Source organism: Nematolebias whitei, chromosome 15 (assembly GCF_014905685.2).
Source record: "Nematolebias whitei isolate Nwh7 chromosome 15, NemWhi1, whole genome shotgun sequence".
Classification (NCBI taxonomy): Eukaryota; Metazoa; Chordata; class Actinopteri; order Cyprinodontiformes; family Rivulidae; genus Nematolebias; species Nematolebias whitei.
The window spans coordinates 29,288,855-29,307,344 of NC_056512.1; the positions used below are offsets into that span (position 1 = coordinate 29,288,855).

The 18,490-nt window shown below is 41.9% G+C and overlaps 3 protein-coding genes across 4 annotated transcripts in view; 1 reads left to right on the forward strand and 2 right to left on the reverse strand.

The window, feature by feature from the left end:
* The window catches only part of lmtk2 (lemur tyrosine kinase 2), a 31,732-nt gene extending 14,755 nt beyond the window's left edge, over positions 1 to 16,977 (forward strand). Inside the window, exons 4-14 of the mRNA XM_037688963.1 lie at positions 93 to 169; positions 528 to 649; positions 831 to 918; positions 4,934 to 5,064; positions 8,610 to 8,694; positions 10,398 to 10,519; positions 10,767 to 10,916; positions 11,017 to 14,017; positions 14,751 to 14,883; positions 14,953 to 15,183; positions 16,543 to 16,977. Of these exons, the coding sequence (XP_037544891.1) occupies positions 93 to 169; positions 528 to 649; positions 831 to 918; positions 4,934 to 5,064; positions 8,610 to 8,694; positions 10,398 to 10,519; positions 10,767 to 10,916; positions 11,017 to 14,017; positions 14,751 to 14,883; positions 14,953 to 15,183; positions 16,543 to 16,571 (4,169 nt within the window). The 3' untranslated portion in view covers positions 16,572 to 16,977. The remainder of the gene's footprint in view (positions 1 to 92; positions 170 to 527; positions 650 to 830; positions 919 to 4,933; positions 5,065 to 8,609; positions 8,695 to 10,397; positions 10,520 to 10,766; positions 10,917 to 11,016; positions 14,018 to 14,750; positions 14,884 to 14,952; positions 15,184 to 16,542) is intronic.
* The window catches only part of LOC119421599 (septin-9), a 916,196-nt gene that overhangs the window by 366,380 nt on the left and 531,326 nt on the right, over positions 1 to 18,490 (reverse strand). The window lies entirely within an intron of this gene.
* The window catches only part of pvalb5 (parvalbumin 5), a 571,007-nt gene that overhangs the window by 21,191 nt on the left and 531,326 nt on the right, over positions 1 to 18,490 (reverse strand). The gene's annotated exons all lie outside the window — the stretch shown is intronic.

An 18,490-nucleotide genomic window follows, 5' to 3' on the forward strand; every position in this document is an offset into this window, starting at 1 on the left:
TTATTATTATTATTATTATTATTATTATTATTATTATTATTATTATTTTGTTTCTCATCTCCTTTACTTGGATTATGTGTTTGTTATCTCAGAGGCAGCCACTGGCTTCAAAGTTGGGCGTCACAGTTTGAGTTACATCCAAGAGATTGGCCATGGATGGTTTGGTCAGGTAAGAAAAATAAATATTTCTATACATTTAACCACTAATGTGTATTTTGCATCACTTGCCTGCACAGTAGACCTTTTTTCTGATCAGCTCTTGAAAGAGAATTACCGTATTTTTCGGACTATAAGGTGCATCAGATTAAAAGGTGCAATATCAATGAGTAGGTCTGTTTTCATACATGAGGCGTACCGGATTATACGGCTCGCTGTTGATATTTGAGAAAGTTAAATGATTTTAAGTGTGCTTTATAGTCCAAAAAATACCGTATGTAATAGATTTTCACTGGAAATACTCATACTGATGAGTGGAATCATAATTATTTCACATATTCATGTTTTGTTTTTGTTTTTTGTGCCGTCAGGTTATTCTGAGTGAAATTTACACCGACCCAGGAGGAACCAGAGTGGTGGTGAAGGAGCTAAAAGCTAATGCAAGTGCCAAAGAAGGGAATGACTTTCTGCAGCAGCAAGGGGATCCATACAGGTAAATAAATGGTCTTTTCTTTTAGTGAGGATTTTACCCAATTAATTTGCCACTTCTTTCATTTAATTATAGCATTTACTTCAGTTACTTGTTTAAATTGGTGATATGCAAATGGTTAATATGTTGAAAAGCTGTTTGCTTCACTGATAATCATTAAATGTAAAACCTGCTTTGTCTTCAGGGTGTTGCAGCATCCAAACCTCCTCCAGTGCCTCGGTCAGTGTGTTGAGGCTATCCCCTTCCTGCTTGTTTTTGAGTACTCTGAAATGGTGAGTGTCCACATGCTTACTAACATGCAATTAATTAGTCATGTGTCAGCACTTTATTAACGGAGCAGTCTGAGAAATGTGTGAGTTCACATGACGACGACCTGTTCAAACGTCAAAAACAAGTGGGTAAATGACAGGGTTTCTGGACGTTTTGGACTAAAGACTTTCTTTCTCAATCCTTATTCAACTCTCGTCTCCATGAACACTGAAAAGACTCCGGCTCTCATCGTAGTCACTGGTTCGTTCATGTTTTACAGTCTTCAGGGTGTACTGGGCTGAGCCTGAGGGGAGTTCCCTTCCTCTTCCTCCCTTCTCTAATCCCCTCCTTCACCACAGTTACATAGTTACAGTAAGCCGGGGACTTCTCACATTCCCACCTCACCCAGTAAAGCAACAGGCTCCATTTACACTCCTCTGGTGTCGGCTCCGACTGTTGCTGTGTATGGGCATTTTTATGGCCAGAACCTTGTGGTCACTGGTTGCTGTGGAGTACATTCTTAAGAAAGCTAAGCTCCTCCTAAAGAAACCCAGTATGGGAAATCCAGTAAAAACAATAACAGTTATACACCAGCTTGTTGTTTTTTTTAAGTTATCATCATACAAACATTTTCTCTCCTGTGTTTAAATCAGTCTAACTTGTTCAGTTTTTCCAAATGCAGAGTTTCGACCTCGCTCCCCATTTTTCTAGCAGAACACGTCCCACAGGGTCCCGTCTAGCTCAGTCCATCTTGCCAGACATTGTGTAATCTTGTTGGGCCAGGGTATTGTCAGCTGCCCAGACCTGGCACATGGACTGGTATTGTGGTCCTTCCTCAGCCAGCTCCAGTAATCTCTCTGACAGCCCATGGAAATAAGTCAAGGTGGATGAGTCGCCACAAACCATTAGGGAGGCTGGTGTGATGAAGAGCAGGTCCTGTCTGTCGAAGGTGATAATGTGTGAGGGAGTCCAACTGAGTGATATCTATGCTGCTTGTCTTTTGCTCGATAAATAATTTTGGGGGCTGGAAGATGGATCTCGACTTGAACAAAAAGTGGTTCCTTTCTTTGAATAATGCAGTTTAATATGTTACAGTTTAAAAGTGAGTGTGTTGCAGCAAAGGCTTCTGTGTGAACGTTAAGGGAAAAATGGCTTGTTGATGGCGACTTATTAGCTGAGGCCTTATCAGTCATCTACTAGATGTCCAGACATGAAACGTGACTCTTCAGCTGCTCAGAGGACCAGCTGAATTCTCCAAAAGCTAATCTGTGTCGTGCTCTCGGTTGATTGAAGGTGGGTTTATCAGTCCTGAGCCGTTCTGGGTCAAAACGTTTTGGACACAGAGTATATTAGTGATGCAGCAAATAATTCACCGAAATCAGACAATTTTAGGCAAAACTTACCAGAAATCTATTTTAATTTGTTTCCCAGACTATAGCTAGAGCTCCTATCTGCTAGGAAATAATTCATTTTTACTTATTTGTAACGTTAAAATCAAAACCAGATGAAGCACGAGGTCTAAGAGACTAGAATGTTTCTACAGTTTGCAGCTCATCAACACAAAGATGGAGGTTTAAATACCAGGTGCCATTCTAACAGGTGGTGTTTTAAGCCCAACTTACTTTGTGAGACCTGTAATTTGCAACCAGGGAGAAAATGTAAATAAAGATTTATTGGTTTGATTGTTGCTGTTATCAAACTGTAATTTCTATCTTTTTAACTAAACGCAAATCCAGTATCTTTAAGGAGTTGTATTTTTCTCCCTACCTGATTGATCGTTGGACACTGATATTATTCATTTTATATTTTAATTTAGTAGGAAATAAAACATTTGTCTGTAAAATAATACACATTTATGATTTTGATGAGTGCAAAACAAAAACAGATTAAAGCATTAAGAAGCTGTAATCTTGTTTTAATCAGCTTTTGCCTTTTTTTTTTTTTTTTTTTTTTTTTTGGTATAAATCTAAAAACCTGAAGTTTTATTTTTAATTTATAACTTTTCAGTGCCAGTCAGTGAAATGTTTTATTTTGTGTAAACATTTTATGAGCAGTTTAATTTTTAGTTTATATAAATGGACTGTACTTCTATAGCACCTTTCTATCTGATCAAGACACTCTAAGCTCTTTACAACACAATCTGTGTCCTCGTTTAGCCATTCATACAGCACTCTACCACAGCTATAAGAAGATTAATCAGAGCTTTATCACATTCATACACCGATGGGACACACATCAGAGGCAGTGAGGGGTTCAGTGTCTTGCCCAGGGACACGTCGACATGTGACCGCTGATGGAATCGAACCCCCAGCTCTTGCATTGGAGGACGACTGCTCTAACCACTCAGCCACAGCCGCCTCATATAGCAATAGTAATTTTAGAAGAAAATAATTGTTTCGTCTCGTCGGAGCATTACAAAAATCGGGACTTGGAATGTGCCTTAAACTCTAATCTGTGCACCCCTTGAATAAATGCACACCAGCTGCTGGTGCATGAATCATAAACCGTCTCATGCTGTCGTCTTACTGCCACCGTCTGATGCATTAGTTTCTGGGCAGAACATCAGTCGGTCTCTGATTCATGATCTCAGACAAGAACCCGCTGAATTAGGTTTAAAATGTATATCTTGAGTTATCATTTTTCAGCAATATATCAACACATTCAGCTCTTTAACGTCCTGACAGCTGTATGTTCTGGATCGACTGTAATACGTCCTGATGCACACATCTGTAGAATAATTCACCCTGGACCACTTTAGGATAATTGATCCTGTTAAAACGGACTTCATTAATAGTAGTAATAACTCTTGGCAATGTTTACTGTGTTTGACCTTTAAGAAAATAAGTGATCAGTAATTAACTGCTTCTAGTATCCCTAAGCAGCATGCTGGACTACCACTAAAAATAACCTGCATTCATTCTTATTCAAATTATTTTAATAGCTTGAATGTGTCTAGTCATTGTCATTCATCTGCCAGACACAAAGCTTGATCCTTTTGGTTTTTATTTCATTAACAACAGTTTCCTAGAACCCAAACTTGTTTTTCTGCTGCAAGAGCTCCCAAATAAATATAGCCACAGAGTATCATTTACTATACTTTGAATATAGCTCTTCAGTGAAGACCCCTTCCAAGAGTTGTGTGGGGACGTTATGTGTTCCTGTGTGTTTACGCAGGCGTGAATGCAACTGAAACAAGGTAAAAAAGTGCTTACATAAGATGACTGATCTAAGCTGCTGGGAAAGAAATAGCTTAGGGAAAAGTAAACCCTTTGTAAGCATACACACAAAACCAAACGCACACAGACTTGGATTAAGCGACAAAAACTCCAGACTTGTGTGTGTGGTTGTAGTAGCTCATTCCTCTGGGTACACGCTGGCTGATTTGGGATCTGAGCTGCGATATCCCATGTTTTGCATAAAGCACACACAACCATAAAGCCAATTTTGCGATTTTTAACAAGACATTTAAAGCAGTCAACATCAGGTTTTAATTGTAGACCATACAATAATGTGTGGGCAGTACGTTCTGTTCTATTTTCCTGAATGACAACCACACATGTGAAGCTGCACACAGCTGACATCGTGTTGAAATTCATATTTACTGTCGCTTTGGCAAACCGCCCAGAGGTTAACCGTTTGTTTCCAGTGCGCTTTATGATTGACTCCTCACTGCTCTGCTGTCACAACCCTCTGCTGAACTAGTTTGTTTTTAAGTATTCAATATTTTTTACTTTTTATGCACACACAAAAAAAATCCCAAGCATAGTGTATTTCCTGGTCTGAGCATGACTCTTATTTCTAAATCTTTGATCCAGCTCAGAGCTTTAAATGGTGTCGGCCTTATTTGGCTCTGCCACACATCAGCGTGAAGAAGTGCTGAGAAGACAAGAAGAGGGGAGAAGGCTGCCCCCGTGTGGCAACTTCTGCACATTGCACCTTTATAGGACTTCTTTTTTTTTTGTCAATTAACTTTCAGCTGGATTGGTTGAATGCTTTTGGTTTTGGTGGGCTAACTGTGCCGTGTGTTTGTCTCTGCAGGGGGATTTGCGGAGTTTTCTGTCTCAGCAGGACTGGACGTTCAGAAACACCGAGTTGCTGCAGCTGCAGAGGATAGCCTGTGAAATTGCTGCTGGCGTCACACATCTTCACAAGCACAACTTCCTGCACAGGTAGCACTTCAGAACTGCCACACTTAGTTTTGATTTACGTAAACTGATCACACAGTTAAGAAAATACGGGTGTACTCACAAAAAACAAACAGAAAAACACTGTTTACAGGAAAACGGGCATTTTTTTTGGCGATTAAAATAACTGTCATTGTCTAGTTTACTGGTTTGAACTGCTTTTGCCTTTATTATGTCTAAGAGTTAGGTTACATAAAATACAGAGTGCAGTGATTGATTTGTTGAGAAACAAGTATTAAATTTTAAAGGTATGTGCCTGTCATGTGCTGATTACACAGTCATAAACATTGTATGAAACGATTATGAAGATGTGGGTCAACTGTTAGTTTTACTTGCACCCTGGCTGTCCAACTGGTCTCAAGAGGACCAGTGTTCTCCAAAAAAGGGGTGCACGCTTAGAGAGGCTGTACTTCATATTCATTTTCACCTCAGCCAGTACTGGGTGTCTGGCAAGCAGCCAGCAGGGGGTGTTGGGAACTCGGCGCTTGGGGGGTAACATATGATGCTCAGCTCATCAGCTCTATTTTGCATGCTCAGAATAAGCTCGAAGGGTTCCAATTACACAGCTCCCATGCATTGCCACAGTGTCAGCTGTCCGCTGCCAGAGGGATATGATGATTCTGCTCTTTGCATGTAAATGGATATCCACATATCGGGCGTTGTGTTTTTATCCTTGTTACAGCTCAGAGAGGTCTTCGTGCTTCCTTCTGTGAGAACTTAATTTCATACGAAGCCATGAAAATAATTCTCAGACGCTTTATAGGTGAATGAATAAATTAAGCAAATGTCAACTGGATGATTACGAGCACAGGCACATGCTGCCAACCGTGCGTGAGGGACTGGCTGGTTGTGGTGCACAAACAAAGACATGAGGTTCCTCTGTGTGAACTCATGTCCCAGACTGAAACCTCAGCATCGCTATGCAAGGGGAAGAATGTATCTGCAGAAGACCAGAACTCAATTAGCCCTGCGCTACGTGAAGAAAATCCTCCTTGTGTTCGATTTAACTCTAGATTAGACGCTGTATATTATACTATGAATGATTGTGCATTTGACAAATAAGGTTTATCTTATAAATAATAAAGATGTCCTATTTTGAAGGTTTTGATCAGAAACTCCATCGGTTTTTAGAGCTTCCAAAACATATTTTTATATTCTTTATGTCAAAGAGGATTTTTTTTTTTTTTTTTTACATGATGTCACCCGCTGGCTTTCCAGCTGCCATTTGAAACCTTGACTTTGGCATTCGCTCGTCACCATCTCGCTCGTTTTGCAACCAGAAGTGACCATGTTTGGTAGAAACGGGGGAGCTGAAGAGTGACATTTGAAACCTGATTGGGCAAAACAGGAACGCTCGAGGCCTAGTTTGTTTATTTATTTTTATTGATGATTGATTTCAACAGTAACTTTAGTACCTTCATCTAAACTAAGCTAATTACATTCTGAAGACAGTGAGATGTTTGGGTTTTGTTGGTCTGTATTTACTACCAAGTGGCATCGCACTATGCCAGTGGCTATTAATCCAAACCAAATATAAAACCAGGGATTTATTTTAAAAATAACAAACACAAATCCATGCATTTGTTTTATGTGTCCAATTAAATCTGACAGTTTCTTTGAGACTTACGCAGTCTTGTTTATTTACTTTAAACTTGCAAAAGCTTGTTCACTTTCAGTTTTGCAACATTTACCGTATATTCCGGCCTATAAGTCGCGTGTTTTTTTTTGTTTTTTGCATAATTTGCATGCCTTGCGACTTATTTATGGATTTTCCCCAGATTTATAAACCAATTTTTGGCTGAGATATGACCGTTTTCATTCATTCTGACTGAAAATATTGAACACTGCCATTTTCGGATGCTCAATGGCACTCGGGTTGTATGACATGCCGTTGTGTCATGTAATAGGAAAAAGTGACTATTAATGACACAATCGACTTGCCATACACTGCCACATTCGTCCAGGAGCAACCATCAAATCAGCTTCATTTTGCTGCACAGCCCTGGCGAAATGCAACTGATTTGACCATTAAGGTGAATTTATTAAGTAAAAGTTCAACTGAGACACACCTTTACTATAAAGTCGAGCAAACAAATAATTGTTTTTAGGTGATTATCTTGTTAAATTGTGGAAGAAATGGATCGAGTCGCCCTCTACGTGTTCATGTTTGCGAGTAGAGGCTTTTGAAATGCAGCTGATTTGTCCGTCAAAGTGCATTTACTAAACAAATGGTAGACTCAGACTCACTTTTTACTATAAAGTGAAGCAAACAAATAATTGTTTTTAAGTGTTAATCTTTTTAAATTCTTGTTAAAGTCCTCCCGTGCACTCTACCGCGGCTGCCATTTGGCAGCCAATCGATTTTCGGCACAACACCGAGCCACATTTCCAGGTTGTCAGCGGTGACGCGTAATAGACGCGACTTATACGATGAAGCGATGCATTTCTGGATTTTTCTCTTTATTATGACATATTTGGACGGATGCGACTTACAGGGTGGTGCGACGTGTACGGCGGAAAATTACGGTGAATATTTTCTTAAAATGCGCTCGCTGCTGGTGAAAAATCATCCTTGTTCTAGTTTTTTTTTTTTGCTCTTGCACCTAGATATATTGGACAGAGTACTACAGAAAGACTATCTTACCAAGTAGAATGTGTTTTTCTCGAGGCCTGTTTGTACAAAGTCCAAGTCTTTATTGTTTGGTAATTATTAACGAATCTAAAGTTAAACCTAATAATAATGACTCTGTCACTGAACCTGTAAGCAGGTAGAGGGAAGTAGAAGGCATCTGGACGTCTACGGACAGGGATCTCTTCCAGACTATTTCATAGTCAGAACTCTGTTTTCCTGCTGCTGTCTGTATGTTCAAACGTTGATCTACAGCCGATGACAGGAGGGTTTAAAATGCACCTTCGTTTATTTTCTAGACGTTCCAGTGGATCTGACAGTAGCTGGACCATGTGCACACAAGGATACTAGTGTCAGCAGTGTTTGTCACTGGGTGGTTTTAAAAGGTCTTGGTGTGCAGACAGTCCTGCAGGAGCAAAAGGAAACCAAAGCCTGCGTCTTGAATGAAAGAACCACCATCCGTTTTCTTGTGCAGAGCCTCAGAGCTTGTTACGCCCTCTCCTGGCAGACAAACAAAACTTCCTTAGTTTGTCTCCCCTCCAATCCCTCTGTTGTACACCCGAGTCCAGAATAGCCCCTGTGTAAGTGTTGCAATGTGATGAGCAGGGGGAAACGACCAGGCTCTTGCACTATTTTCCTGTTGATGCTTTAATCATTTGTGATCCCTGCCAGACTTCTCTCGCTGCCTCCCCCACTCCGACTACTGTTCTGTGATCTCCCACTTTCACACGCAGATGTTCCACATTCACACAAAAAGGACAGACAGTAACACTTCACAGCAGTGTGCAGCAACACGCCTGTTGTTTTATTTAGGATCAGTCAAAGCTTTGACTACTGCGTTTGTAAAATATGTAACCCACTCAGTAGATCATGCAGATGTTGTCCCCCTCTGTTTTCACAGTGATCTGGCTCTGAGGAACTGCTACCTGACTGCAGATCTTACAGTCAAAGTGGGTGATTATGGTGTCGGACCCTACAGATACAAAGTAAGCACAAACGTCAGCTTGTTTATTTTATTTGAACTCAAAACAAGAAGCCATCCTAAAGTTTATTACGTTTAACTGGAAATGAACTGGTCAAAACATTTAGCTTCTTTTGATTAAAGTAAATGTTGCAGTAGGATCGCTCTCAGAAATTCACAATTTTAAGACACGCGGACTTGCAGTAAATCTTTCTCTATATTAGCAAGTATCCTTATAGGGATGAGCAGTTTAAGCAAAAACATGTCACATTTGTTGGTAATAATTAAAAATTTGAGTATTCGCCCCAGGTCATGCTTCTCACATGTCCTTATTTTATCCTTATGCAGAGCTAATTAATATAGCTCAAGTGTCAGCACAGCACCATATTCAAGGAAGTTGTCCTAATCCTGATGCATGCTCAATAATCCAGTTGTCCTAATGTTGCTGCTTTATGATTAAAGATGTTTGCCTGTTTCATGTTTTTGGTTAAAATGACTCTGCTCACACAGTTAAAGTTTACTCAAGCCAAGTCCTGCAGCTGAACAAACTAAAGGCTTTAGCTGCAGAGACATGTGCTGCTAATTCTGCTAGCCAGGGATCTATATTCCTTCAATTCCACCGGTCCAATGGATCAACAGCGGTGAGGGATGCACGTATTCTGGCAGTAAAGCTGCACTATTTACTTCCTACTGTAATTGTATCCTACTTACTTCCTACTTCCTAATGCCTTGACCAGTTTTCACTCAGTTCTCCTTTAAAAATAAATTACACCGTCCTACTCAGGTCCCGGGACACCCAAAGGTGTAAGATGATTGGAGATGTGGGCAGTAGGTGTTGTATCAATAAAAGCACCCTGACTGAAAAAGCACCAGTATAAAACTACTTGGTGTGTCACTACCATTTACATAGTCCATCTACAGCTTACGTTTTGGTGACACGTGCTGTAAACACCAGTTGTCTCCCGATTTGTTGTATAATTTATCTGAAATATGAGCTCGCAAAAACTAAGGTCAGCTTGCTCGAGGAAAACTCTGGTGCTGCAGGGGTTTAATGTTCCTTCCATTAACCAGACCAACTTATTGTTTTACAGTAGCTTCACTTTTGGATCGTCAACAAGAGTTTGTGATACACTGAAGGCATTTAGAGATGAGAACTTGTTCTTTTGTGCTTTTGCCAAATTAAAAAAAAGATGTTCCAGTTAGTCTGAGACATATCCCAGTTTGATTCCAGGTTCCTGAAGAAGAATCTGTTCTTCCTTCTGTTTGTTCTGTTGTGGCATTTATTTCACTCTAAGGTTAAAATTCCTCCACCTTCAAAGCTGACATTTCCCAAGTTTTGATATTTTTAAGCCTTTAGGAGGCCTGAAAGAAAACAAGTATTTTTTGGAAAGTCTTTGATCAAGCAGAGTTGATTTCATTGAAAACTTCAGATTGTCCTCCTCTGTAACTGGACGTGCTGCGTATGTCCTCAGCAGATGGATCTGCTGCATTCCTGAAATACTGCTGAGCTTTCAGATAAGCCGTCAGAATCTAATACTCATGAGAGAAGGTCACCCAGTGGATCTATTTCTGTAAGAAAAGGGAGAGGCAGTGACAGGATGTGCTGCTTCAAACAGCCACATTTATCTTTTAATGGTGCTTTTTAATTACAGATGTTCTATTAACATGTGACATTTTTACTTGAGAGGGAAAAGTAGCGTCTTCACGGAAGCATATCTGTTCTTATAGGAGGATTACATCATCACAGAGGATGACGTGTTTGCGCCCCTGCGGTGGCTGGCTCCTGAGCTGGTGGGGGAGCGTCATGGGGGTGTCGTCACTTTGGAGCAGACCAAGCCTGGCAATGTGTGGTGGGTACAAGATGTCAGCTAACCACAGGATGTTTTCATTAACAGATAAAGAGTGTGGGGTATGTGTCACCCTGATTTTAAAGCAAACACACGCATATAACAGCGTTAACTAAATCGAATAGAGACGAGACTTTACTAAAAGATCTTTTGAGTCCTGTGGATTCATTTCCTACAAATGTCATCTGATCCCATGTATTACATCCTCATATTTGACCTCGGCAGCTGTTACTTCCTTGTTTGTTTATAGGGCCTTAGGGGTCACCTTATGGGAGCTGCTTGAGAATGCGACTCAGCCGTACCCGCATCTGTCTGACAGGGAGGTCCTGAACCATGTCATCAAGGAGCAACAAGTCAAACTGTTTAAGCCACAGCTAGAGCTTCCTTATTCTGACAGATGGTGAGTCTGGTAAAACTTCTGTTTTTGTATTTTGTGTTGCAGGCCTTGTTAAATTAAGTGTAAAGTCTAAAGTAGATGTTTGTTTTATGTGTAACTACAGGTATGAGGTCTTGCAGTTTTGTTGGCTGTCTCCAGAAAGGAGAGCCACAGCAGAGGAAGTACATCGTTTGCTCATCTATCTTCGCATGCAAGGCCAGAAGGACGTAGAGGAAGACTTTGAGCAACGTTGGGATGCACTCAAGCCCAGCACGTCCACACGGCAGACTGTTAGCCACTCCTCTTTCCCAATCTTGGAGCAGTTTGCCGACGATGCCCTGAGACAGGAGCTAGATGAAGTTCTAACCGTCACAGAAACGAGCAAAGGTCTCAGCTTCGAGTATGTTTGGGAGGCGGCCAAGCACGACCACTACGACGGCAGCCACGGAGGCTCAGGTTTGGACACAACACTCAACTACCACAGCATGTTCTTTCCTGCTTCCAGGGAGGACATCCAGGCTCATTTCCCAGATCCTTCAGCCAGGGCAGGAGGAGCAGAAAGCAGGAACACTCCTTCAGGAATTCCTGGCATCGTACCTGTGTTTGATGCGCAACAGTCATCCAATGGAAATGAATATTACATCCAGTTAGAGGAACAAGGTGAGAGTGCTGTTGGCGAGGAGGGAAATGACCTGGGCTTTTCAACAAATCATAAAGATTTTATAGTTCTTCAAGACGCCCGTCTGGATGAGTCTAGCACCGATGCTGACTTTTTCCACCAAAGCATTGACTCAAAGGACTCGTATCTACCTGACAGCCACGTCTGGTCATCTCTTGAAAACGACAGTCCTTACCACACCAACATTTTCACTGAGGATGGATCAAAACACGAGGACTCGCCACTGTGGAGGCAGAATTTTCTGGAGCTTCCAGAGCGCAGCGGGAACCCTTTCCATGAAGGCAGCTCAGAGGTCCAAGAAATAAATTCAAGTCACAGCTTTGGGGGTTCTTTTTTAGAGGTGCCCCCTCACCTGTCCATTTCATTGGAAGGGGAAGGAGGGAACGCAGATGAAAAAAGGCTTTTCAGTACTGACAAACTGGCTGATAATTTTGTGTTTCTGAGAGAACAGAACCTAATGAAAGACTTCACCAGCTTCCCCAGTTCCCAGCAGAACTTTCTCTTACCCGGCGTCGTCCATGAGCCAGAGGAATCCTTCAAAATGAGTTCTTGGAACAACCTCGAGAATTTAGGCAGCTTAAACGCACCAGATACATATTTTAAACCCGCAGCGAGTAGCACATTCTCCACACACGAACTTTTAGACTCTCAAAGTATCAGCTTGGAGCAGATGCACCAGTCTCTGGTAGGAAATGAAACTCTGGTGCCTTCCATTACCGTGGTCACAGACGACGACACGAACGACCAGCTGCCAGTTAGAAATGGCTCTTTCACCAAACGCCTCGATCTGCGGAAGTCTTCAGACAGGTGTGCAGACTCTGGTTTGGATTCTACTTCAGACAGGTTTGGGCCCATCGTTACATTCTCTGACAGTGCCATTACAGACTCGTTGTGCACAGATGCCAAAATTTCCAGCCTTGAAATTGACCTTGAAGCCTCAAAGGCCACAGGAGCTAAAATATCTGAAAACCTGCAAATTCACGTGTCTTCTTCAGAAAATGGACAGAATGAAGACCTAACAAGTAACGATCCGTTAAGCGAGCTGATTGAGGATGCTGATATAGATCTGGAAACAAATCTCTCTGATCAAGATGAATCCTTCATGGAAAGTAATGGACATCCTCCTGTAAGATCTTCTCTCCTGGTATCTGGTCCATCTTTAGATCAGATCAGTCAGGACAGTCTACTAGAGGACAGCATGTCTACCACTGTTCCAACTGTAGACAACGCAGCTGAGACACCAGACTCTTTAGACTCTCTTGACATCCATAGATTGGGAGAGCAAGGAGAGGAGCTGAATGCTCAGGTTCCTCAAGACAAACTTCAGCCTCCGTATAAAATATCAGACAGTGGATACGAGACCGAAAACCTGGAGTCTCCTGAGTGGAACTCTCAGCCAAACGTTGAAGACAGCTCTCCTGTAAAAAATGGCATCAGCATTACCAAAGAAGAAGAGTCAGAAGAGCTCACAGCTTCTGCAAACTTGGTTCCACCAAGAATAATAATCTCTGAAGCAGAGGGTGTGTTGGAGACTCCCAGTGAGGATCAGCAGTCAGATCATGTAGCTCCTGCAGAGGAACCACTTATAAGTAGCAATTATCGGGACTCTGCTTACTTCTCTGACAATGAATCAGAAACCGAAAAGAAGTCTGAAGAGCCGACGGCAGGAAACACTGTTGAAGTCACGTGGCTGAGGAGCTCTGAAGGCCGGACTCTGGAACACTACAAGGAAAGAGATGTTGATGCTTTATTTTCTCAGCAAGAACCTTCTGTAGCTGCTGATTCTGAAGCTGCTCATTCTGAAGCTCATTCTGAGCTCGGAGGGACAGCCAATATCTGTGTTGAGGACATACTTCCAGAGATGGTTTCAAATATGACGGAGAAACATCAGAGCGCGGTGACAGGATCCATCGACAGCCACAGGAAAGATGCAAACAAGCCAAAGCTCCTCGACACAATTCCAGATCAGTTGAGTCCGTCAGAAGATCCAGAAGCCACAACTCTGCCGTCTGCTGCCACATCGAACCCGGCACTGGAGGGCGCAGTTCACGCTAAACTGACCAGGACGTACGCCACAGACCGCCATAAAATCAAAGAGCCGGACGTGGAGGGGCGATACCTGGGCAGGCGGGACGGATCGGATTTGGACGGACTGGAAGATGGCGTGGACGCCGACGAGGAGGACGAGAACAGTGACGACTCTGATGACGACATGCGTGCGTATCAGCTGCACAGCTCCAGCTCGGAAAGCGAGGATGAAACCGTGCACCCGGTGCCGATCATCATATCAGACGACAGCAGCGCAAAGAACCTGAAGAGCTTGTTGAAACCCACTACGCTGGACGTTAATGCATCATCTCTCCAGTTTTCTGAGAGGAGCAGTGTCAAGAACTCCAGAAGAGCTGTGTCCTTCTTCGATGATGTCACAGTCTACCTATTTGACCAGGTAAAGAGTTAAAAACATCACTAAACAGTCAGATTTACCGTACTTGCCACCGTCCAGATATGTCTAATAAAGTGGAAAAAACTTAAATAAGTCGCTTCGCCGTATAAGTCGCATCAATTATGTGTCACCGCTGACCACCTGGAAACATGGGCCGGTGTGTCAAAAATCGATTGGCTGCCAAATGGTGGCTGCAGGAGCGTGCACAGGAGAAATTTACCAAGAATGTAACCAGATTAACACTTAAAAACAATTATTTGTTTACTCAGAATTATAGTAAAGGTGTTTCTCAGTTTAACTTTTCCTTTAATAAATGCACTTTAACGGTCAAATCAGCTGCATTTCACCTGGATGACGCTGCGAAATGCAGCTGGTTTGACGTTTGCTCCAGGAGTTCCAGAGCAAGACGAAGGCGGCTTGGTATGGCAAGCCAAGTACCTCATTAATAGCCACTTTTCCCTATTAATGAAACACTTAGCTTGCCATATTAGTCGAATGCCCTCTAGTGGCTGAAAATGGTAGTGTTCAATATTTTCCATGTCAGAATGAGTGAAATCATCAAATCTCGGCCAAAAATTATTTTATAAATATGGGAAAAAATTTATATTAGTTGCTTTGTTGTGTAAGTCGCAGGACTTTCAAATTTATGCAAAAAGGTGCGACTTATACGGCGTAAAAAACAGTAGTTATTTGTCTGACTTGTATCTAAATGATGTTTCAATGTTCTGTGATTTAGGAGACCCCCACTAAGGAACTTAGTGACCACTCGTCAGGCTTGAGCAGTCAGACTCCGGAGTTCAGCAGTCCTGTGTCCACATCCAGCTACCTGAACCGCTTTGTTAACTCTGAAAGCTCAACAGATGAAGAAGGTAACGGTAGAACCACCTGATACATGCTCTTCATTGAGGCGTTCAGACATGTTCATAAAACTCTTGCAGGTGGTGGTTTCGAGTGGGATGATGACTTCACCCCCCACGCTCCAGCCTTCCTGCCCAAGACGGATAAAGAGCCCGTCTCTAAGGTGGTTTCTTCTACGACCCCTGCAGTCCGGCGAGTGCTGGAGCCCAGCTGGAGCAGCTCCTCCACTTACTCCCGGTTCTCCATCTCACCAGCAAGTATCGCCAGCTTCTCTCTCACACACCTCACCGACTCCGACATCGAACAAGGAGGCAAGTTGATGCCACTTCTCAAAATATCACACAGTCATAAGGAGTACTCCTTTGTTTTGAGTTTTACATATCAGGATGTTATAAACGATCTATTTTTAGCAGGTTCTAAAAAGATTAACATCTAACTTGAAATGTACAAAAACACCACATTACATCATGTTGGACATGAGCAAAGCCAGAATGGAAAAGCTAAGTTCACTCTTGCTGCTTCTACCTTCGTGCAAAGTTGCATCTCAGTAAACCATCAAGCTTTTGGAACAAAGTCCTTCAGATACCAAAGCAGAGATGTTTATTTTGATATATTGTGCTTGGTTTTCTTCAAAAAATGCCCCTGTGCATTATGGCCAAATTACACCAGCTGTCAAGCATGGTGGTAGTGGGTGATGATTTGGGTCATAAACCTCTCTATATACCAGGTCTTGAGACAAATGTGAGGCCATCTATCTGATGGGCTTGGTCAAAACTGGCTCACACATCAGGACAACGGTTCTGAACACAGCAGCAACTCTACAACAGAACGACTGAAAAAGAAAAGAATCAAAGTCCAGACCCCAGCTCGATTGAAATGCTGTGGTAGAACCCAGAGAGAGCTGGTCTGCAAACCTCAAAGAAGAGGAGAGGCCTGAAATTCTCCAGAACCATACGAGAGACTAATAAAGTCAAAGGTGGTCCTACAAGCTGTAGATCAGGGTTATTTAACTGATGGCCCAGGGGCCAAATCAGGTCCACAGGTGTGCTCAGTTCGGCCCACCAGTGGGTTCATTTTTAAATAAAACTACCGTATTTTCCGCCGTACACGTCGCACCACCCTATAAGTCGCATCAGTCCAAATATGTCTGATAAAGTGGAAAAATCCATAAATATGTTGCTTCGCTGTATAAGTCGCATCTATTATTCGTCACCGCTGACAACCCGGAAATGTGGGCCGGTGTTGTGGCAAAAATCGATGGGCTGCCAAATGGCGGCCGCGGGAGCGTGCACGGGATGACTTTTAACAAGAATTTAACAAGATTAACACTTAAAAACAATTATTTGAGCAATGTAGTTGAATAGTCCTGATGTCAGGGGGGTAGACTTAGTTTTTCACACATCTTTTCCACTTTGCATCCTTTTTAGTTTAATAAATGGCAACATGGTGGCATCTGTGTTTTTGTTCACTTGAGGTTAAAAATAGATCAACTTTTTTTCTGATGTCCTGATCAGGTAAAATGACAACTGAAGGAGGGTGGATCTTCTTTTAAAATGACTAGTTCTGGTTGTTTAGTAGTCAAAGAAATTCAAGTTACACATCATCTGAACGTTGTCTTGTCTGTAGCTTCACCAGACGTGTAACTTATTTCCCCTCCTTGTTCACTCCAGGAAGCAGCGAGGATGGAGAAAAAGACTAGACTGATAAATGACAGTTTGTCACGACACTACTGAGTAACGACGCTGAGCCCGACCTCGTTGGGAACGGCAGAATGAAAGCACGGTTTGTGGGCGCTCCTGTCAGGCAGAAAACTTTTTCGTCAGATCGCACGGACGAGGCCCAGTCCGGTTCTGAGCCACACGCCCTCTCCAGCTGCAGCTTGGAAGAAACAATTCTAAGAATGCAAGGAGCTTTATTTAAATCCTCATCATTCCAGGTGTGTGGCTGCTGCTTTTTGTTGCCTCTTTCCACAACGCTTGCCTCACCAAAAAAACAAAAAGATGAAGAAAATGCAAATAAAAACAAACGACTCTATGTTGTGGATGAATAAATCCATCACTGCTGGTAATCACTACAAACAGGAATAAGCTCCTTCATCTCAGCAGACTTGATATTTAACACTAATTATTTTGCTCCTGCTTGTGCGGTTATTTCCGTGGTTGCCTTTTTTTTTTCTTTAGGAGGATTTATTTGTTATTAACTTCATGGTAAGTTTAATCTGTCTCCTTTTTGAAGAGAAATTCTGTGTGCAAACTTTCTGTAGCAGTATTTGAAGTTAAAGAACTGCAAACGTGGTTCCATCCATGTTCAGGACACCTGCAGAGGCGACGCACTGCGTTTTCCTTCTCGTTTGACAGGAACATCTTCAGCCGAGTCGTGGATTTGAGACGGTGAAAACGCCGGGCGTCATCAGATTGTTAAATCAGTTCTGATCCAAGTGGTTCGACTGTAAAACTTTGTAAAGCTTTATCTTATTTGAAACGTGCAGGAAGTTGTTTCGTGCCACCGGCTCCAGTTGTGGTGCCCGTTGATGCTGCGAAAAGCAGCACCTCAACTCCGTTTTACTGTCGCCACAAATCATTCAAATTGTGTTCGAAAAGAAAAAAGAAAGCGGGAACCTCTATTTTTGAAACGTCACGGTGGAGAAAATGCGGCGAGCTGTTTGTAAACAAATGTGCAATGAACTTTGTGGAGTTTAAAGCTGTATCGGTTCATAGGACGACCTGGTTTCTTCTTCCGTCGTGTGCAGGGACTTCAAGAACAAATGAAAACGTGGCTGCGTTTATCATTCAAACATTATGAGGCATAATGCTTTGGGGTTTTTTTCTACACGCCATCACAGATTAAAAAAAAAAAAGTCCAGTTGCAATTAATTCACTGCATCAAATCATTTGCAGATTATTGTTGTCTGGAGCGTCTCTTTGTTGTGGTTCTACACAAAAGGTTCTAGATGAATCCTAATGTCTTTATTTGCAGTTATAAAGTATAAAACTGTAGCTTTTACAGTTCCTGTAAGGAAATTTTCCTTGAATATGTGTCACTTTTGTCTATCTGTGTTGTAGACACCTGCTCCTCAAACAGATTAGTTTGGATTATTTTTAAAGTGATGCTCTGTGAATAAATATCTTACCTGCTGTAGATGGCTCTTTGAACCACTACAGAGGTGGCGCACAGTTAAACTCAATTTCTCCAAACTGAGGTTGCTCAAAGTTGTCTACAGCAGGTAAGATATTTACATCCATTCCACAGAACTCCATTAAAGAAGATCTGAACTATCTCTTTAACGTGACTACTCTATCATAGGTATCAGCCTCAGTTCAACATGAACATTATTTAAGGAAATCTTTTATCTGACTACAGTATACATTTGCTTAATCTTGCACATTTGAGAATTGTAATTTAATGTTGAAAATGTTCTGATGTACATAAATTGTTTTGTTTTGTTTGTTTGTAAATGGGGAACAGATGCAACTGACGTATAGGTATGAGGTTTCATTTTGTAACTTAAATCTAAAGGAACATATCAGCCACCTTCTACTGAACCTACGGTTAATTTAAGACACACATGTGAATCCATGCTGTCCTTTAAACCGGTAGATTTTAAATATTTTTACTTCA